A 16,154-nucleotide genomic window follows, 5' to 3' on the forward strand; every position below is an offset into this window, starting at 1 on the left:
ATAACAGTCATGGTGTATTGAAATTAATGAATGGTAGGATATAATGGAGGAAGACTGTTTTTATCTTGGCACCTGTTCAGTTATTCTTCTCTGTTTCAAATATTTGCAAACAAATGCTAATGGACCTACATTATTATGACATCATGTTCATGAAGATAAGGTTACTGCCACTACATTATTTGTCTATCAAACTTCTTAGATTCTCATTAGAGGAGAGGAAGATATACTCACTAGAAATTGATACAATTGTAAAGAAAAACTGAAATTGGAAGATTTAGGTATAAAGTACGCTGTTTGTGCATTGTTTTAAGTTAATTAGGAAATGTGCAATAGAGCATAAATATTTTAAATGACTCTCTTCATTTGTATACTACACAGATTTCACTTCTATCCAGTAACATCCCTTAATGGGTGCCCATTTTTAATGCTTAATTAAATTGTGATTGAAATAAGAATATTGCAAATCATAGAGTTGAGGTCACCTTTTGAGCTTTTTAAGAAATCCAATTTAATTTCATGCTAATTCAAATATTTTAACTTTGTGGAAATGTGATGACAATAGGAATATATTAATTCAGGTACATTGTGTTACAATTAAGATAACATTATACAGTCTTGTTTTTGAAAAATAAAAATCATAACACTTAGAACTATGGAGAGTGGTGGATATGATATAGGCCTGTATACTCAACTTACCAATAAGTAGTGAGATTAGCTATCGTATTTTATATATATTGCATTTGTCCTTCCTGAACAAGCTTAGTGTATGCATGAATTATTTTGAAAATTCAAGAATCACTGTTTGTAGCAAGTTTTGCATGCTCTACTTAGGATGAGGGAATAGTGTGTCAATACTTGCTTGGCTCGATGCACGTGCTTCTAATATGGATGCGGGAGGCGGAAGAAAAAGGACAGCGTGTCTTGCGTTTTACCTCAATGGCCCCTCGCCATTTGTCTGCTGCATGTCGCGCTAGTTCCATGCGTTTCTGTTTGCGTATCTGATGCTTCTTGTATGCCATTTCAATAATGATGAGACCAATTCCACCTACAATGCCTGCTGCTACAAGAATGAATACTCCAGCCATATTCTTCAGACCCAGTGTGTTTGGAGTCTTCTCAAATTGCTCACATTGCTGCAAATTGCCTTGTAGAATCCAGCGATTATCCAAGCTTTCCATAAAGCCACCTAAAAATAAAGATATTAAAAATTTACTATGAATGTAAACAACCCAGGATCATTCTAAATACAGTTTCAAAAGATAAAACTATACTTTTCACTCTCTACTTCTTACGTAACTGAAATATTATATTTGCTATTTCACATCTGAAATATGTGAAGACTGGCAAGCAGTGTCTTATAAAGATTAAATGAGTGAATTTTTTAACTTCCTTTTTTTTTTTTTTGCTAGTGATTTAACAATACACCAGCACAGTGATGGAAGGATGGGAAAGGGCTATGACTGGGAAGGTAGCAGTCATGGCCTTAATTAGGCTAAGGTACCTACAGCCCCAATACTTGCCTGGTGTGAAAATGAAAAACAATGGAAGACTATCCTTTTGGCAACTGATGGTCTAATATTTGCACGATCTCTATTATAGAATTTGTCAAATGGCTCAATATAACTATGCTACAGTGTAGATGGAGGCTAAATTGTTCACAGTTATTCCACTTGAAGGAAAAATTTACTAAGCACTATACCATGCATGCTTACAGCTACACCATACAAACCACAAAACCAACTTGCTCAGTCTAAAATGTTATAATATTTTAGATTCAATTTATACTTTCTCAAAACCCAATGAATACTAGAAATATTTGAAAATTCACATATATTTTCTAAGGAGGAGAGGAAGGCCCAGGAAGAGATGGATTGATGATGTTGAGGATGATCTTAGAAAGATGGGAGTTAAATGCTGGAGAAGGAAAGCCGAGGACCATGACGAATGGAGGCAGGTGATTAAGAAGGCCAAGGACATACATGGACTGTAGCGCTGACTTAACCCCCTCGTGTGTGCTTCTACAATTGTAGGGGGCTAACCCTGGTTACCCTCTTCAACTGAAGATCCTCTTCGTGGTGAGGGGGACTAGTAGCTCCTTTCTTGCGATGCCGAATGGAGCCCCATTGGGTAACCATTCAGTATACAAGGAGGAGGAAGCTAAAGCACTGCCCAACCCTAAGGTGTAATGCGACCCATGCCGATGGGGTGCATGGCACATGGGAGATGTGTCTTGAACGGAGCTTTCGAGATACTTGGCGCCCTCTCAAAGTAAGTAGCCTTACCCAGGTATGCGGGGCTCTGCCTGGGCGGACATTTATTTCCCTAGCTACTCGTGGGACTTTAATGAATACGGTAGCCATCCATAAACTGGAGAGCCCTTCTGGGGCCTCCGAGAGAAACACTACAACAACAACCGAAGGGGACTCTTCGGAGATACCCTCGGATAGTTCATCTTCGACAGTTAGAGGGCTCACTCAAGAGGTGGGCAATCTACAGGTCAAGAAGAAGAAGAAGAAGAAACAGCGCTCTGGCGCTGAGAAGAGGAGATATAAGAAGGCCTTAAAGGCCTGGGAGCAGGCCAAAGAGGGCTTAACTCCGGGAGCTGAGGGGCCTTCTAATACCACAACAGTAACAACTGTGGGGGGATCCAATGGGAACAAGAGGCAGGACCCTGAAAAGGGCTCTGCTTCTAGGGCACAGAGGACCCCACCCACTAAGATGCCAGTGGGGAAACGACTTCTGTTGGGGGCAACCCCAGAAGAAGATTTGCAGACCCGCAAAAACCCAAGGTGGAATATGCCAGGATAGCTAAAGCTGGGATCAGGATGGCCATAGTACCTGTAGGATATCCTGACCAGCAGCTAACCGAGAAACAGGTGCAAGCTGTGGAAGAGGCTATCACCAATCTGATAGACGAGCTTCCGGAGCAGGGGCCCATTAAGCCTCAGTTCCTGGATTGCTATCTGTCGAGAGGTGCGGCCGTCATCATAGCCGAGAACGACGAGACTGTAGCATGGCTTTCCAGTCTTGTTACAGGTATACAACCGTGGGAAGGAGTCAGGCTCACAATTGTGGGCATGGATAAACTTCTTTCCTACAAGAGAGTCATGGTCTGGATACCAGGACAACCAAAGGACAATAACAATGGCACGCCAGAACCATGGCTTAAATCCCACCAGCTGGAGGGTCTATGACCCCAAGGAGGAGAAGAGAGGTGTCCGACTTGTGGTTAGTATGGACTCCAGAGACGTGGAGAAAGTGGTGGGGAAGAAGATCTTCTGCGGGGTGCATGTGGCTACCTTCACCTTGGTGTAGGGCAAGCGTGACAAGCAAAGGACCAACCCCACCACAGAAAATACCGAGACTAACAGGGGCGAAGAGCAGGAGCCCAGACAGGAACCTGGGCCAGCCAAGCCTCAAGACTCATTGCGGGATATGGAGCAGCACGTTCCGGAGACCGCATAAGGTAAAGTATTGCATGAAGGTAAGAATGATTACTTTCATACAAGCAAATATACAACATTGTATAGCGGCCTCTAGGGTACTTATTAGAAGTATCCAGAAGGGCAGGTTTTCGGTCGCCCTGATACAAGAACCCTGGCTTAGACAGGGGCATATCATGGGACTAAAATGTGCAGGTTTCACTTTATTCAGTGGAATAGCAGAGGAGAAGCCTAGAGCATGTATACTAGTTAAAGATCACAATGCCTGGGCTATACCAGGCTTCATTACTAGAGACCTGGTAGCAGTCCTAGTGAGATATGAAGAGGGCGGACAACCAAAAGACTTGGTTGTCTGCTCTGCATATTTCCCAGGAGACTCTGAATCTCCACCCCCACCGGAGGAGTTCAAGAGACTGGTGATATACTGTAGGAAACAAGGATTACATCTCATTGTAGGATGTGACGCCAATGCTCATCACAGCATTTGGGGAAGCAAATATACAAACCGAAGGGGAGAGCACCTCATAGAATTTCTATGTACAACTGATCTTGAGATCAGGAACATTGGTGATACCCCTACCTTCATTAATAATAGGAGTGAGGGGATCATAGATCTTACCCTGGGTTCCATGGGAATCATACAGGAATTTAAAGACTGGAAGGTTTCTTTGGAGCCTTCCTTGTCAGATCATAGACACATTGTGTTTTATATAGAGGGCTCCCTTGAGATCCCATCTTACAGAAACCCTAGACGAACCGATTGGATGTCTTTTAGGGAGGACGTGAGGAGGGGACTGGAGGGAGGACACTCAAATATAATTAAAAACAAAGAGGAGCTGGAGCTAAGTGTGAGTTTTCTCACACGGACACTGGTTATCTCTTATGAACTAAACTGCCCTATTGTTAAGGCAAAAAGAGTAACAGGAAGCTTCAAGTGGAATAGTTATCTTGAACACCAGAGCAGAAATACACAAAGGCTCTGGAATAAATACAGGGAACTTCAGGATCAAGAAAGCCTAGATTCTTACAAAGAATCACAAAGAAGGTATAAGTCAGAAGTCAAAAAGGCTTCTAGGAAATCTTGGAGACAGTTTTGTGAATCCATTGAAAGTCAACATGAAGCCGCAAGACTTCATAAAATTTTAACCTTGGATAGAAGGGCAAGGCTGGGTTCACTGGAGTCGCCTTCGGGTGGACACACATCCACAGAGAGAGTTTTGTGAATCCATTGAAAGTCAACATGAAGCCGCAAGACTTCATAAAATTTTAACCTTAACCTTGGATAGAAGGGCAAGGCTGGGTTCACTGGAGTCGCCTTCGGGTGGACACACATCCACAGAGAGGAAGACCCAGAACTTACTGCTTGATGCCCACTTTCCAGGTTCGGTAGTCACGAATAGTGAGGCAGAATCGAGCGGATCCTTCAGACCCGATAAAAGTGGCTGGAAGGAAGCCGCAGAGATTGTTACCCCGAGAAGGGTTAAGTGGGCATTAGAATCCTTTGCCCCTTACAAAAGCCCAGGGGTGGGTGGATGGGATCTTTCCGGCACTTCTTCAGGAAGCGGGGGGGGAGGGGGGTCCTTATACCATACCTGGTCAGAATCTTTAGAGCCTGTCTCACTATGGGGTACGTGTACTCCTTGTGGCGTCAGGCGAAGGTGGTGTATATACCTAAACCCGGAAGGTCTTCATATACTAGACCTAAGGATTATAGACCCATTAGTCTAACGTCTTTTCTACTTAAGACCTTGGAAAGACTGGTGGATAGACATATCAGGGAGAAAGTATTAAGGGACTTTCCCCTGCATTCTTATCAACATTCATATCAACCAGGGAAGTCAGTTGAGACGGCACTACACCAGCTAGTTTCTAGGCTGGAGAGTGCCTTGGATCAGCAACAACTTGCTATGGTTGTATTCCTAGATATAGAAGGGGCCTTTAACTATACATCTTTGGGCTCCATAGAACGTAGTCTAGAGAGAAGAGGAGTGAGCAGTATGCTCATAAAATGGACTATGGCCTCACTGCAGGGCCGTCAAGTTCTGTTTACCCTCAACGCTGTAATGTTGAGAGCTAATATAGACAGGGGGTGTCCACAGGGAGGAGTATTATCACCAACATTATGGTGTCTGGTAGTGGATGAACTACTTACCAGGTTAAATGTTGGAGGAATATATGCCCAAGGCTATGCAGATGACATAAGCCTGATGGCGGTAGGAAATTTCCCCAGCACGGTTTCTGAGCTTGTACAGAGCTCTTTACGTAGGGTGGAAAGATGGTGCCACGAGACAGACTTGTCGGTTAATCCCGATAAGACAGAGCTCGTGGTATTTACCAGGAGGAGGAGGCTAGACGCACTGTCAGAGCCTTTCCTATTTGGGAAAAAATTAGTTAAGGCAACCTCAGTTAAGTATCTAGGGGTAATCCTTGAGGCAAGACTGAGTTGGAAGAAACATATAGATCATAAGGTGGATAAGGCTCGCAAGATTATGTGGGCCTGTCACAGGGCCGTCGGGAAGACTTGGGGCCTAAGACCTAAGGTGGTCCAGTGGCTCTATATCTCTATTGTACGGCCCATGATCACCTATGCATCTTTAGTCTGGTGGCCAGGTTCGGAGAGTAAAACTGTGACCACCAAGTTAAACAGTGTCCAAAGACTTGCGTGTCTAGGAATAACAGGGGCACTGGATACTACACCATTATGTGCAATGGAGGCCATCCTAGGTTTTCCCCCCTTACATTTATATGTTAAGGTAATAGCGGGAATGAGAGCCTATCGCCTCTGGTCACTCGGAGGATGGTCCTTCAAAAACCCGAATAGAGGTCATGCCTCTATTCTTATAAGGCTCCACCAGACTTGCCCTATGACAATGATGATCGGGGATCTGATGAAGCCTAGCTTTAATTTGAATTATAAATTTACAGTGGTGATACCCACAAGGGAGGAGTGGGCCGCGGATGCTGGGGCCCATCTTAAGTCTGGGGGCTGTACATGGTACACAGATGGCTCGCGGACAGAGACGGGCACAGGCGCTGGGGTCTGGGGGCCTATGACAAGGCTCTCCCTTCCTATGGGTAAATATGCTACTGTTTTCCTGGCCGAAGTATATGCAATATTAGCCTGTGCCGTATATATATGGAATATGCCTGGACACAGAAGGCGCATCACTATTTGCAGTGATAGCCAGGCAGCGCTAAAAGCACTATGTGCATTTAAAACAACATCAAAACTGGTATGGCAATGCCAAAGGATGTTAGATCAGCTGTGTGAATTTAGCTCAGTTACCCTATTATGGGTCCCTGGGCACACAGGTATCAGTGGAAATGAAGAAGCTGACAAACTAGCGAAACAAGGCTCAAAAGGTTCTTTCACAGGACCAGAGCCCTTCCTGGGAGTGTCACTCCGAAGCGTGAGACTGGTTATATCCCAGAGGACAAACCAGTCTCACTTAGATATTTGGAAGAGGTTAACTATAGCAAGGCAGGCACGTGAACTTATCAAAGGGCCTAGCCAAAGTTATAAAAAGGTCCTAATGAATTTGAATAGGACCAGAATGAGAATGGTAGTTGGACTGTTAACAGGCCACAATACCTTACAGAGACACCTACACATCATGAAAATCACCCAGGATCCGATATGTAGAAGATGCGATAAGGAGGAGGAGACCTCCGCGCATGTGTTATGTCAGTGCGAGGCTCTTGCACCAGACATCAATACCTTGGCTCACATTTTGTGAGCCTGGAAGACATCAGGAATGCCAATATCCGGACACTGGTATCCTTTATAGGAACACTAGGGCTGGACTAGGCAAACCTGTTTAAGGGGCACAAAGGGTCTTCATAGACCTACGCGTGGAGCTCTGCGAAGACAGGGCTCACCCATTTCTTATCTATCTATCTATCTGACTTAAGTAAGTAAGTAAGTAAGTAAGTACATATATTTTCTAATAGCTAGGAAAAAATCAGAAGTATGGAATGAACTTTTAGTCATATACCTTGCAATGAATACTAGAAATATTTAAAAATGTACGCATATTTTCTAACAACTATCGGTAGGCAAAACCAGAAATATGCCCCAAGAAGCCACATGTCTTTGCTAATTGCAACATGAAAACCCATTCCCTGAAAGTGTTTTTCCCATATTGAACCAGATTTATGGTACCTTGTTCAAGATATTCTGTTTTCAGGGCATTTAGTCAGCTGTGCCTGACCAATTTTATTTCTTCATCTGAATCAAAACATTGGTTATACAGAAATTTTTTAATTGAACCACACAGATGAAAATTTAACCAAGTCAGGTCCAGCCATAAGATAGCCACTGGAGCATCTCCTCTCTCAGTTAAATTTCACAATTCACAATTTTCTTAGCGACAGGGTACAAGAATTACCATGGAGCAGGATCTCTATTACAGAATTTGTCAAATGGCTCGATATAACTATGCCACAGTGTAGATGGAGGCTGCATTGTTCACAGTTATTCCGCTTGAAGGAAAAACTTACTGAGCACTATACCATGCACATCCCTGAATATTAACACTATGCAGACATGCCAACTTTCAAGAAAGGTAATTCGTAATGCAGCCGTTAGGGCACGGGGGTGGGGGGGGGGAGGGCGCGGGGGCGGCGGTCGTAGAATTTTTGTTGTTGTTGTGACCTTACTAACTTACGTATCATTGAAAGCTTGTAGTATGGTAAACGTACACTGGTGACATGCTTTTTCTTTCCATATCATGTGCATCCTCTGCACAAACAGAGCACTTACAGTTCGCAGTTCATATTAGCACGAAATTCAGTCTTGTTCTTCCTCATCATGCGCATGTGAAAAATTACGGCTACACGCACTACAAAACACGTGTGAATGAGATTTTGAGGAACGCAGTAAACAGGGTCATTGTTTCGAGTATACCACCCTAAAATTTTCAAATATATTTGGTTTATTACTAGCGTCATTAGTCACGGTAACGTAAGCACACGTATTTTCCTGCACAAGAAATCGCTTCATTATTTCAAACCTTTTGCATTTCGTGACACACGATTAGCATATATCCTAGAAGAGCAATATATGTAAATTTGGCGATCAAAATCGCAAATAATACTTCAACATTCAGGCACACAGTATTCACAATTAAACGGAGTTTGTCACCACTTTACCGCCAAAACAAAGACAAAGGAACTTGCATACTTGCAGGGAAGTCTGATCGTGTGATGAACACAGACAACAATCTGCAAAATATAGCACTTCACAGGTGCCTATATTTCTGGTACTGGAAGCACACACTGCGTTCGGCACATGAAAACTCAAAATATTCTTAAACGAGGGACAGGAAAGAGGTATAAATTATTACTGAGAAATCCGAAAATAATATTCTAAGAATTCAAGCCACCTTGTGTATCCTTCTGAACACTTCATACACTTAGATTTAAAAATCAACAAAAAATCATAATTTGTGGTGTGTGATTCATAAAGGCGTAATTATGATGGGTAATTCGTAATTATTACGACTGAATCGTAATAGTTGGCATCTCTGCACTATGCCAATTTTAAAAATAGTTTTTACTATCTTTGGTAACATGAGACTCAAAATGTTTCCATACCATACTAGCTTCTTTATATCTGGTATGTAGCGGTATGCCTCTAGTCCCTACCAAACAAACCCCATGACACAACATCCCCTTGGTCTTCTAAGCAACCAATGCTCGATCCAAAGACCTGCAGATTACCAGATGATGCGTGGTCAGGGCGACAAATCCTCTCGGCCATTGTTCTTGGCTTTATAGACCAGGCTCTAGCCTCTACACCTACCATAAATTCATGCTCTTTTTTTACTGTAATATGTTGATTGATTTAAGGATCAACTTCATGGGTTATCCAAAGTATACTGATTCTCTCATGCACACCATCATAAAATGTACCATATTAAATGCTCAGTTCCTCTGGCAGTATTTACACATAGATATACTGATCATTTTGATTTGCCTCTGATTATTATTATTATTATTATTATTATTATTGTAATGTCATTATGAGTTGACTGAAATGTAGGTCATTGGTAGAGTTTGTATGGCTTTCAAAGGAACTGCACCGTCTTGATTGAATTATTACCATTCACACACAAATATTTTCTTAAGAATTCAGTCAATTTTCCTGTTTTACCAATACAAAAATAAAGTGGTCTACACTTCATTCTCTTCAACTGTAGACAGCATAAAATAAGAATACTGCTTCCTCTGCCAGGGTGAAAGATGGTCTTGAAACACAGATCTGTAGTGTTTGGTCAACTAGCTGAGACAATCAGGAGCAGTGCTTGTGAAGTGAAGTAAGTTCTAAACTACCTTCCCTTTAACAAGGATTGAAGCCACAAACATTCTCACTGGGAAGCTACTGTAAAATGTCACCAAGATGAATGGTGTCTTACAGGAGTCAGAAATAACATATTTTTTTAGAGAATGGAACAGTTATTAACACTGAAGTAAAGCAATTTGTTTAATCATATTTTCACTAAGAGTGGCTTACAAAGTAAACAAAATTGAATATTTGAGGACACTTTAAAATTTAAAAGAAAAGGCAAATTTTGTCATTCTTAATGCCAAATTAATTTTTCTTTTGCTAATGGTTGAACACATTGAGGGTTTTCAGCAAAGCAGGAATGGGGAGGACTAGGATTGGGAAGGTAGCAGCCGTGGTCTTAATTAAGGTGGAATTTGAACCCACCATCTCCCAAATGCAAGTTCACTGCTACATGACCCTAACCACATGGCCACCTCACTCAGTAATATCATTTTTAAAGCTAGAATATTTTGCAATACAGTTTTGAATTATTTCTTTAGAAAGCACTTACTTTCGTGGAAGTCAAGAATGGCCAAAGTCACCAAGTCAGCCCATGGAGACCCTTTCTTCAGACCAATACCATAACCAGATCTTCCAAAGAGCTCTCCAGCAGTAACCAGCTCGCAGTCTTGGGCTGCTTCAAATTCTAGTCGGGAACTGTCCCATATGAAAGCCATCAACTTTCTGGAATAAGAAGCATAAATTTTATATTCAGATGTTACATATTTCTCCATTAAACCAAAAGAAACATGTATGACAACATATTTTATGCATGGTAATATCACTTTTCAACAATAAATTATCAGAAGCAATGAAAACCAAACCAAACCAAACCAAACCAAACCAAACCAAACCAAACCAAACCAAACCAAACCAAACCAAACCAAACCAAACCAAACCAAACCAAACCAAACCAAACCAAACCAAACCAAACCAAACCAAACCAAACCAAACCAAACCAAACCAAACCAAACCAAACCAAACCAAACCAAACCAAACCAAACCAAACCAAACCAAACCAAACCAAACCAAACCAAACCAAACCAAACCAAACCAAACCAAACCAAACCAAACCAAACCAAACCAAACCAAACCAAACCAAACCAAACCAAACCAAACCAAACCAAACCAAACCAAACCAAACCAAACCAAACCAAACCAAACCAAACCAAACCAAACCAAACCAAACCAAACCAAACCAAACCAAACCAAACCAAACCAAACCAAACCAAACCAAACCTATTTTTTTTATTTATTTCATTTCAATATAGGCACCTGAGCCAAGGCTCTTCTTGGTGCAATACAAATAAATGACAATGGCAGCTATAACCTCATGGCATTACAGCCCTGCCCACCAAGTGACTGCTGCTTAGCCCAACGGCCTGGATATTATAAAGTGGCAAGTGATCAGTGCAATAAATTCTCTTGGCTGTTATTCTTGGCTTTCTAAACTAGGGCAATCATCTCACCATCAGTTAGCCTCAATTGTTCTTACATAAGCAGAGTGGACCTTGATCCAGCCCTCAGAATGAGGTAAAAGGTCCCTGACCTGGCCAGGAATCAAACCTGGAACCTTTGAGTAAGAGGCAGGCGCAATACCCCGAGAATTCAGCGCCAACTTCATAAGCAGTGAATATGTCCAATATTTACTGATCACTCGTGCAGTATAATAAATGCTGCCAGAAATGAAAAAGCTTTACCTAATGAAGTTATGAGATATTCATGACGAATATAAGACCAAGTGTGAGGACTCACCCATTAAAGCATGGTAGTTCGTGGTCCCGCCACTGCAAGCACTGCAAGTGATTATATCCAACACGTGCTCCAGTACTTCGGGCAAGCTGGTATAGAAGATTTTGGGAGATGTTACTGTACAAGATATTTCAGTGAATAAGATGAATTTTCTTTGCTTTCAGTTCCTGAACTCAGTTCATTGTGTGTTGTGTACTTCAAGCATGTATCTTCTGTGGTTTGATTAATTTAATAGTTCAGCATGTCGTACTGTTTTGTACTGGACTGTAAGTCAGGCTATGGTACAGCAGTTAATGATATGCTATTTTTTCACTACCGAAGAATAGAAATCAGTTTGAAAAATGGGCCAGAGCAATTCTACAGGAGGATACTGAGTTAACGCCTAATAACAGAATTCATTATTTTCATTTCTGTGGTGATTTGATAGTAAAATCAGATAATTTTATAGTGAATGGTTAAAAAGTGGATATCTCTTATCTGAGATGGAAATTATGTCCAGGAGCAGTGCTTCACATTTTCCCTAATTTGCCGCCAAATCTTCACGCAAGCTTTCAAAGCTCGAGTAACTGACAAATTGAATTGGTAAGTAGAGTATTACCTTTAAATAGTTCATGGGTGTTTGTTTTAATATGCTGGGAATTATGTACTATTTATCTGTATATGTACACTCCAGTAACTTGTGCTTTCTGCAACATGTGATGAAGGCCATAGCTTTTACTTCCATGTGATTTTTTCCATTGTACCCTACTGCAGTATTTTAATTGTAATCTCTCATTGTTTTTTGAAAGACAGTGTATATACTTGACAGTTATGAAGTAATACGTTTTTCCTGGCATCATTCCTAAGACTTGGTGATCGGTACTGTGGAGCTTGCCCACTCGAGCACTGCCTGGTTTGAACTCGAGGAGTCCTCACACTTGTTATTATATTCGTCATGAGGAAGAAAGAGAGAGGCTTCCACACTCAAAAAATTTCAATTAAAAAAAATTATTTACCAAAAATTATGATAAAATTTAAGGATGGAAGATAAAAGAGCAAGCCCCAATTAATACATTTGTGTAAGGATAACTAGAAAGTTGGATAGACATAGGAAGAGGGGAAAAAAGAACATACAAGCAAGTGGTAGAAAACAAGGAAGACAGGAGAAAGCATTTCTTCTCTAAAAATGCCCTTTTAGACTTTGCAGCTCACTATAATTTCCGTAGGCTGCGACATCTTTTGCCATTAGTGATCATGGGAGGATAACAGAACTTGTGAATTTGCATTATTCTTCCCAGTTTTGATGTTTGAGGCTGTTTTCTGACTTTTACTGGTGATCATTTAGTTTGCTTTTGCTGGTGTTGAGATTAATATGGAATGCTTTAAGAACAAGTGAGAGAATTTTAAAATTTTCTACACAAATTTGTCACAATCTAACCTATAACTATTCCAGTCTTGACATCTCAAGCTTTTGATTTGAATACTTTAATTGTGTAATCATATATTACATAAGAAGAGACAGAATTAAAAATATTAAAATCAGAGAAGAGCTAAAAATAGAATGGGAAAGGAACGGGTAGCAAGAAGGGAATTGGAAAGAGAAGTTAAGTGAAAGAAGACCAGTTGGAAGACCGAGAAGAAGGTGGATGGATCAGATTTGGAAGGACACTAGAGAAGCTGGATTGGATGTGGTGGAAATAATGGAGCAGGAAAAGTGGAAGGAAAGAAAGGAGTGGAGGAGGCTTGTTAACCACACCCGGGTGACTGGAGTGGAAGTTACATAAAGTGAAACAAAAATATCTGACAGAATTTCAGGGTTGGATTCTTCACTTGTAGACAAGAAAAGAAAGTTATATAAACATGGGTCTGGAAATTTATCGTTTCTGAAACATCAGACTCCCAAATATTGTAAAATGCAATATCATTTGCTGCAATTTAAAGGTTCAACATGAACTACATGTGTGGAGTATATAACTAACTATGGACGAGAGCTGACCTTCTGAGTTCAAGTTGTGCATTTGATCTTGTCTCAGTCAAGTGTATTAGAAGGTGCTCAATACACCAACCTTGTGTTGATATATTTACTGATACATAAAAGAACTACTCCAGGACAAAATTCTGGCATCTTGGATTCTTCGATAACCATAAAAGTAGTTAGTGGGACATAGAACGTTAAAAAAAATTTATTTGATTAATGTAATTTATTTTTATTATTAACAGCAAATGTTATTCAGGCTTCCCTAGATAGAGGCTGCCCAGTAGAACACAAGTTACAGTATACCTTATTACCAGATGGTAAATTAGATTTCTATTATGTCAGTCATAATAGTTATATAAATGATTCCTCTAAACAGCAACAGAACCCTTAACAGCTACCAAGGCCACCGAGTTCATAAGTTGATTGTCCAGCCTGAACAGCTTACAGATCCATGCAAATTTGGATGTTACTGTGCCTCTAGCTAATACCCATTCCTTCTATACGTGTTAACTTATATTTAAGTCAATGACCGGGTCAGGGATGGGGTGAATGAAACCCCGAACTTGCGGCGAAGATAGGAATTGCGCCAGTTGTTGAGGCCTGTAACACTCCTCTGAGGCAATGGTTAATGACTGACAGATGAAATGGAAAGATAGTGGAGAGTGTTGCTGGAATGAAAGATGACAGGGAAAACCGGAGTACCCGGAGAAAAACCTGTCCCACCTCTGCTTTGTCCAGCACAAATCTCACATGGAATGACCGGGATTTGAACCACGGTTTCCAGCGATGAGAGGCCGGTGCACTGCCACCTGAGCTACAGAGGCTCCATTTTGTGAATAAACTGAGTAATGTTGATTGGGATTTGTTAACCCCCCTTGAATACCAACAATGATTATATCAAAGCTCGGAAACATTGCGAGAAGTGCCCAGAGATGATATATTCAATGCATCATTTCACTAACCGGTAGTATAGTTCTTTCTGTATTTGCAAGAATATGGCACCAATGGTATGTTTTTTTTAATACCAAGAAAATAGAAATTTCTAATTTAGTCGTGTAGAAGTGTCTTGAGGTAGTTACATAAAATATACATTTTGGAAGGAATGACAGCTGAACGACATGCAACGTGGCGTTGTCCAGTTTTACTGCTGGCTAGAAAAACAAGAAACAGTTTGGTGTAAAGAGGGAAAATAATTGTAGCAATGTTTCTCATATATCAACTGCAAGTTCTTCACTGTCATCATTTGGCATTATAAAACTTTCCAACAGGCAAACAAGACTGTGTAGGTTTGTTCTAATTAGAAACCTGAGAAACATTCTGTTACTGTGTGTGTGTGTAAGCTGATGATGATGATGATGATGATGCTTGTTATTTTAAGGGGCCTAACATCTAGGTCATTGGCTCCTGATGGTACGAAATGAAATGACAAATTAAAAGTTCATAATCATCCACTGACCAAAATAAAAAATGGCATGAAGAATGAATGGATGGACATGAATTTAAAACAATCAGTGGATCCTACCCAAAAACTACCATAAAAATTAGTATTACTGACCAAGAGACCACTTCAAAAACACAATCCTGAATCGAGGATACTTGTTGTCTAAAGGAGTACAAAATACAGGTCAATGGCCCCTCACAATAGTACTTATCGCTAGTAAAGTAGAACCATGGTATTTGTCATGTTGGGGTACTAATCAAAAGTAGCATAGACTCACGGTGTTCCACATATGATGGTACTACTCACAAGTATTGGACATTGTACAGGTAACACAGACCTATGGTGTTTCTCACATAATGGCGCCACACATAGGCAATGCAAATCGATGGGGTTCCTCACTTAGGTGTACTAATCACGGGCGAGGGTAATCCCATGGTGTTCCTCACATATTGGGTACTAAGTGCAGGCAACGCAAACCCACGGCGCCACTCATATAGTGGTACTAATCACAGGCAACAGCCAGACCCGTGGTGTTGCTGACGTGGGTACGACTCACAGGTACTGGAAACCTACAGTGAACCGCTCTCTGCTGCTACTAATCACAAACCTATTTTGTACCTAATATAGTGGTACTACTCGCAAGTACAGGCAACCCATGGTGTTCCCCGCGTGATGGTAGGAATCAAAAGGAGTTTCATGGTTCTAATTCAATCATCCCTTGGTCGCCCCTTTTAGTCGCCTCTCACGACAGGCAGGGGGTACCATGGGTGTATTTTTTGTCTATGTACCCCACCCACTGGGGGTAGAGAAAAAGGAAGAAGAAAGAAGGAATCCGTCACTTCGAAAAATGAAGTAACGGACGGTGAAAGGCAAGGGCCACGAAGGGCATGAAAATGAAAGACTCTCTAGGCCTCGAATGCTCTAATACCGTCGGGGTCGGAAAAAGAACAAGAGTTGATCAAGGGAGGTCAGACAGGATAGACGAAAGTGAGGAGCCTGGCACAAATAAGTGGAAGCAATGCCAAGACTCAGCTAAGACCCCGTGGTTGCCAATCCACACTCCCAAGTTGAGAGCCCCTTGGGCCCCTTTTAGTCACCTCTTACGACAGGCAGGGGATACCGTGGGTGTATTCTGCATGCGCGTCCCCCACCCGCAGGGGGTGTGTGTGTAAGCATTGCTGGAAATATTTACATTCAGACTGTATCTCAGGGCATAAATGTGAATTTTAAAAG

The 16,154-nt window shown here is 41.3% G+C and overlaps 1 protein-coding gene across 1 annotated transcript in view; it reads right to left on the minus strand.

Moving 5' to 3' along the window:
- Positions 1 to 16,154, minus strand: part of Nmdar1 (NMDA receptor 1) — a 98,786-nt gene that overhangs the window by 18,015 nt on the left and 64,617 nt on the right. Inside the window, exons 16-17 of the mRNA XM_068226863.1 lie at positions 10,283 to 10,455; positions 933 to 1,186 (exon numbers count right to left, since the gene is read on the minus strand). Coding sequence (XP_068082964.1) covers positions 933 to 1,186; positions 10,283 to 10,455 — 427 coding nt within the window. The remainder of the gene's footprint in view (positions 1 to 932; positions 1,187 to 10,282; positions 10,456 to 16,154) is intronic.

Source organism: Anabrus simplex, chromosome 3, assembly GCF_040414725.1.
Source record: "Anabrus simplex isolate iqAnaSimp1 chromosome 3, ASM4041472v1, whole genome shotgun sequence".
Classification (NCBI taxonomy): Eukaryota; Metazoa; Arthropoda; class Insecta; order Orthoptera; family Tettigoniidae; genus Anabrus; species Anabrus simplex.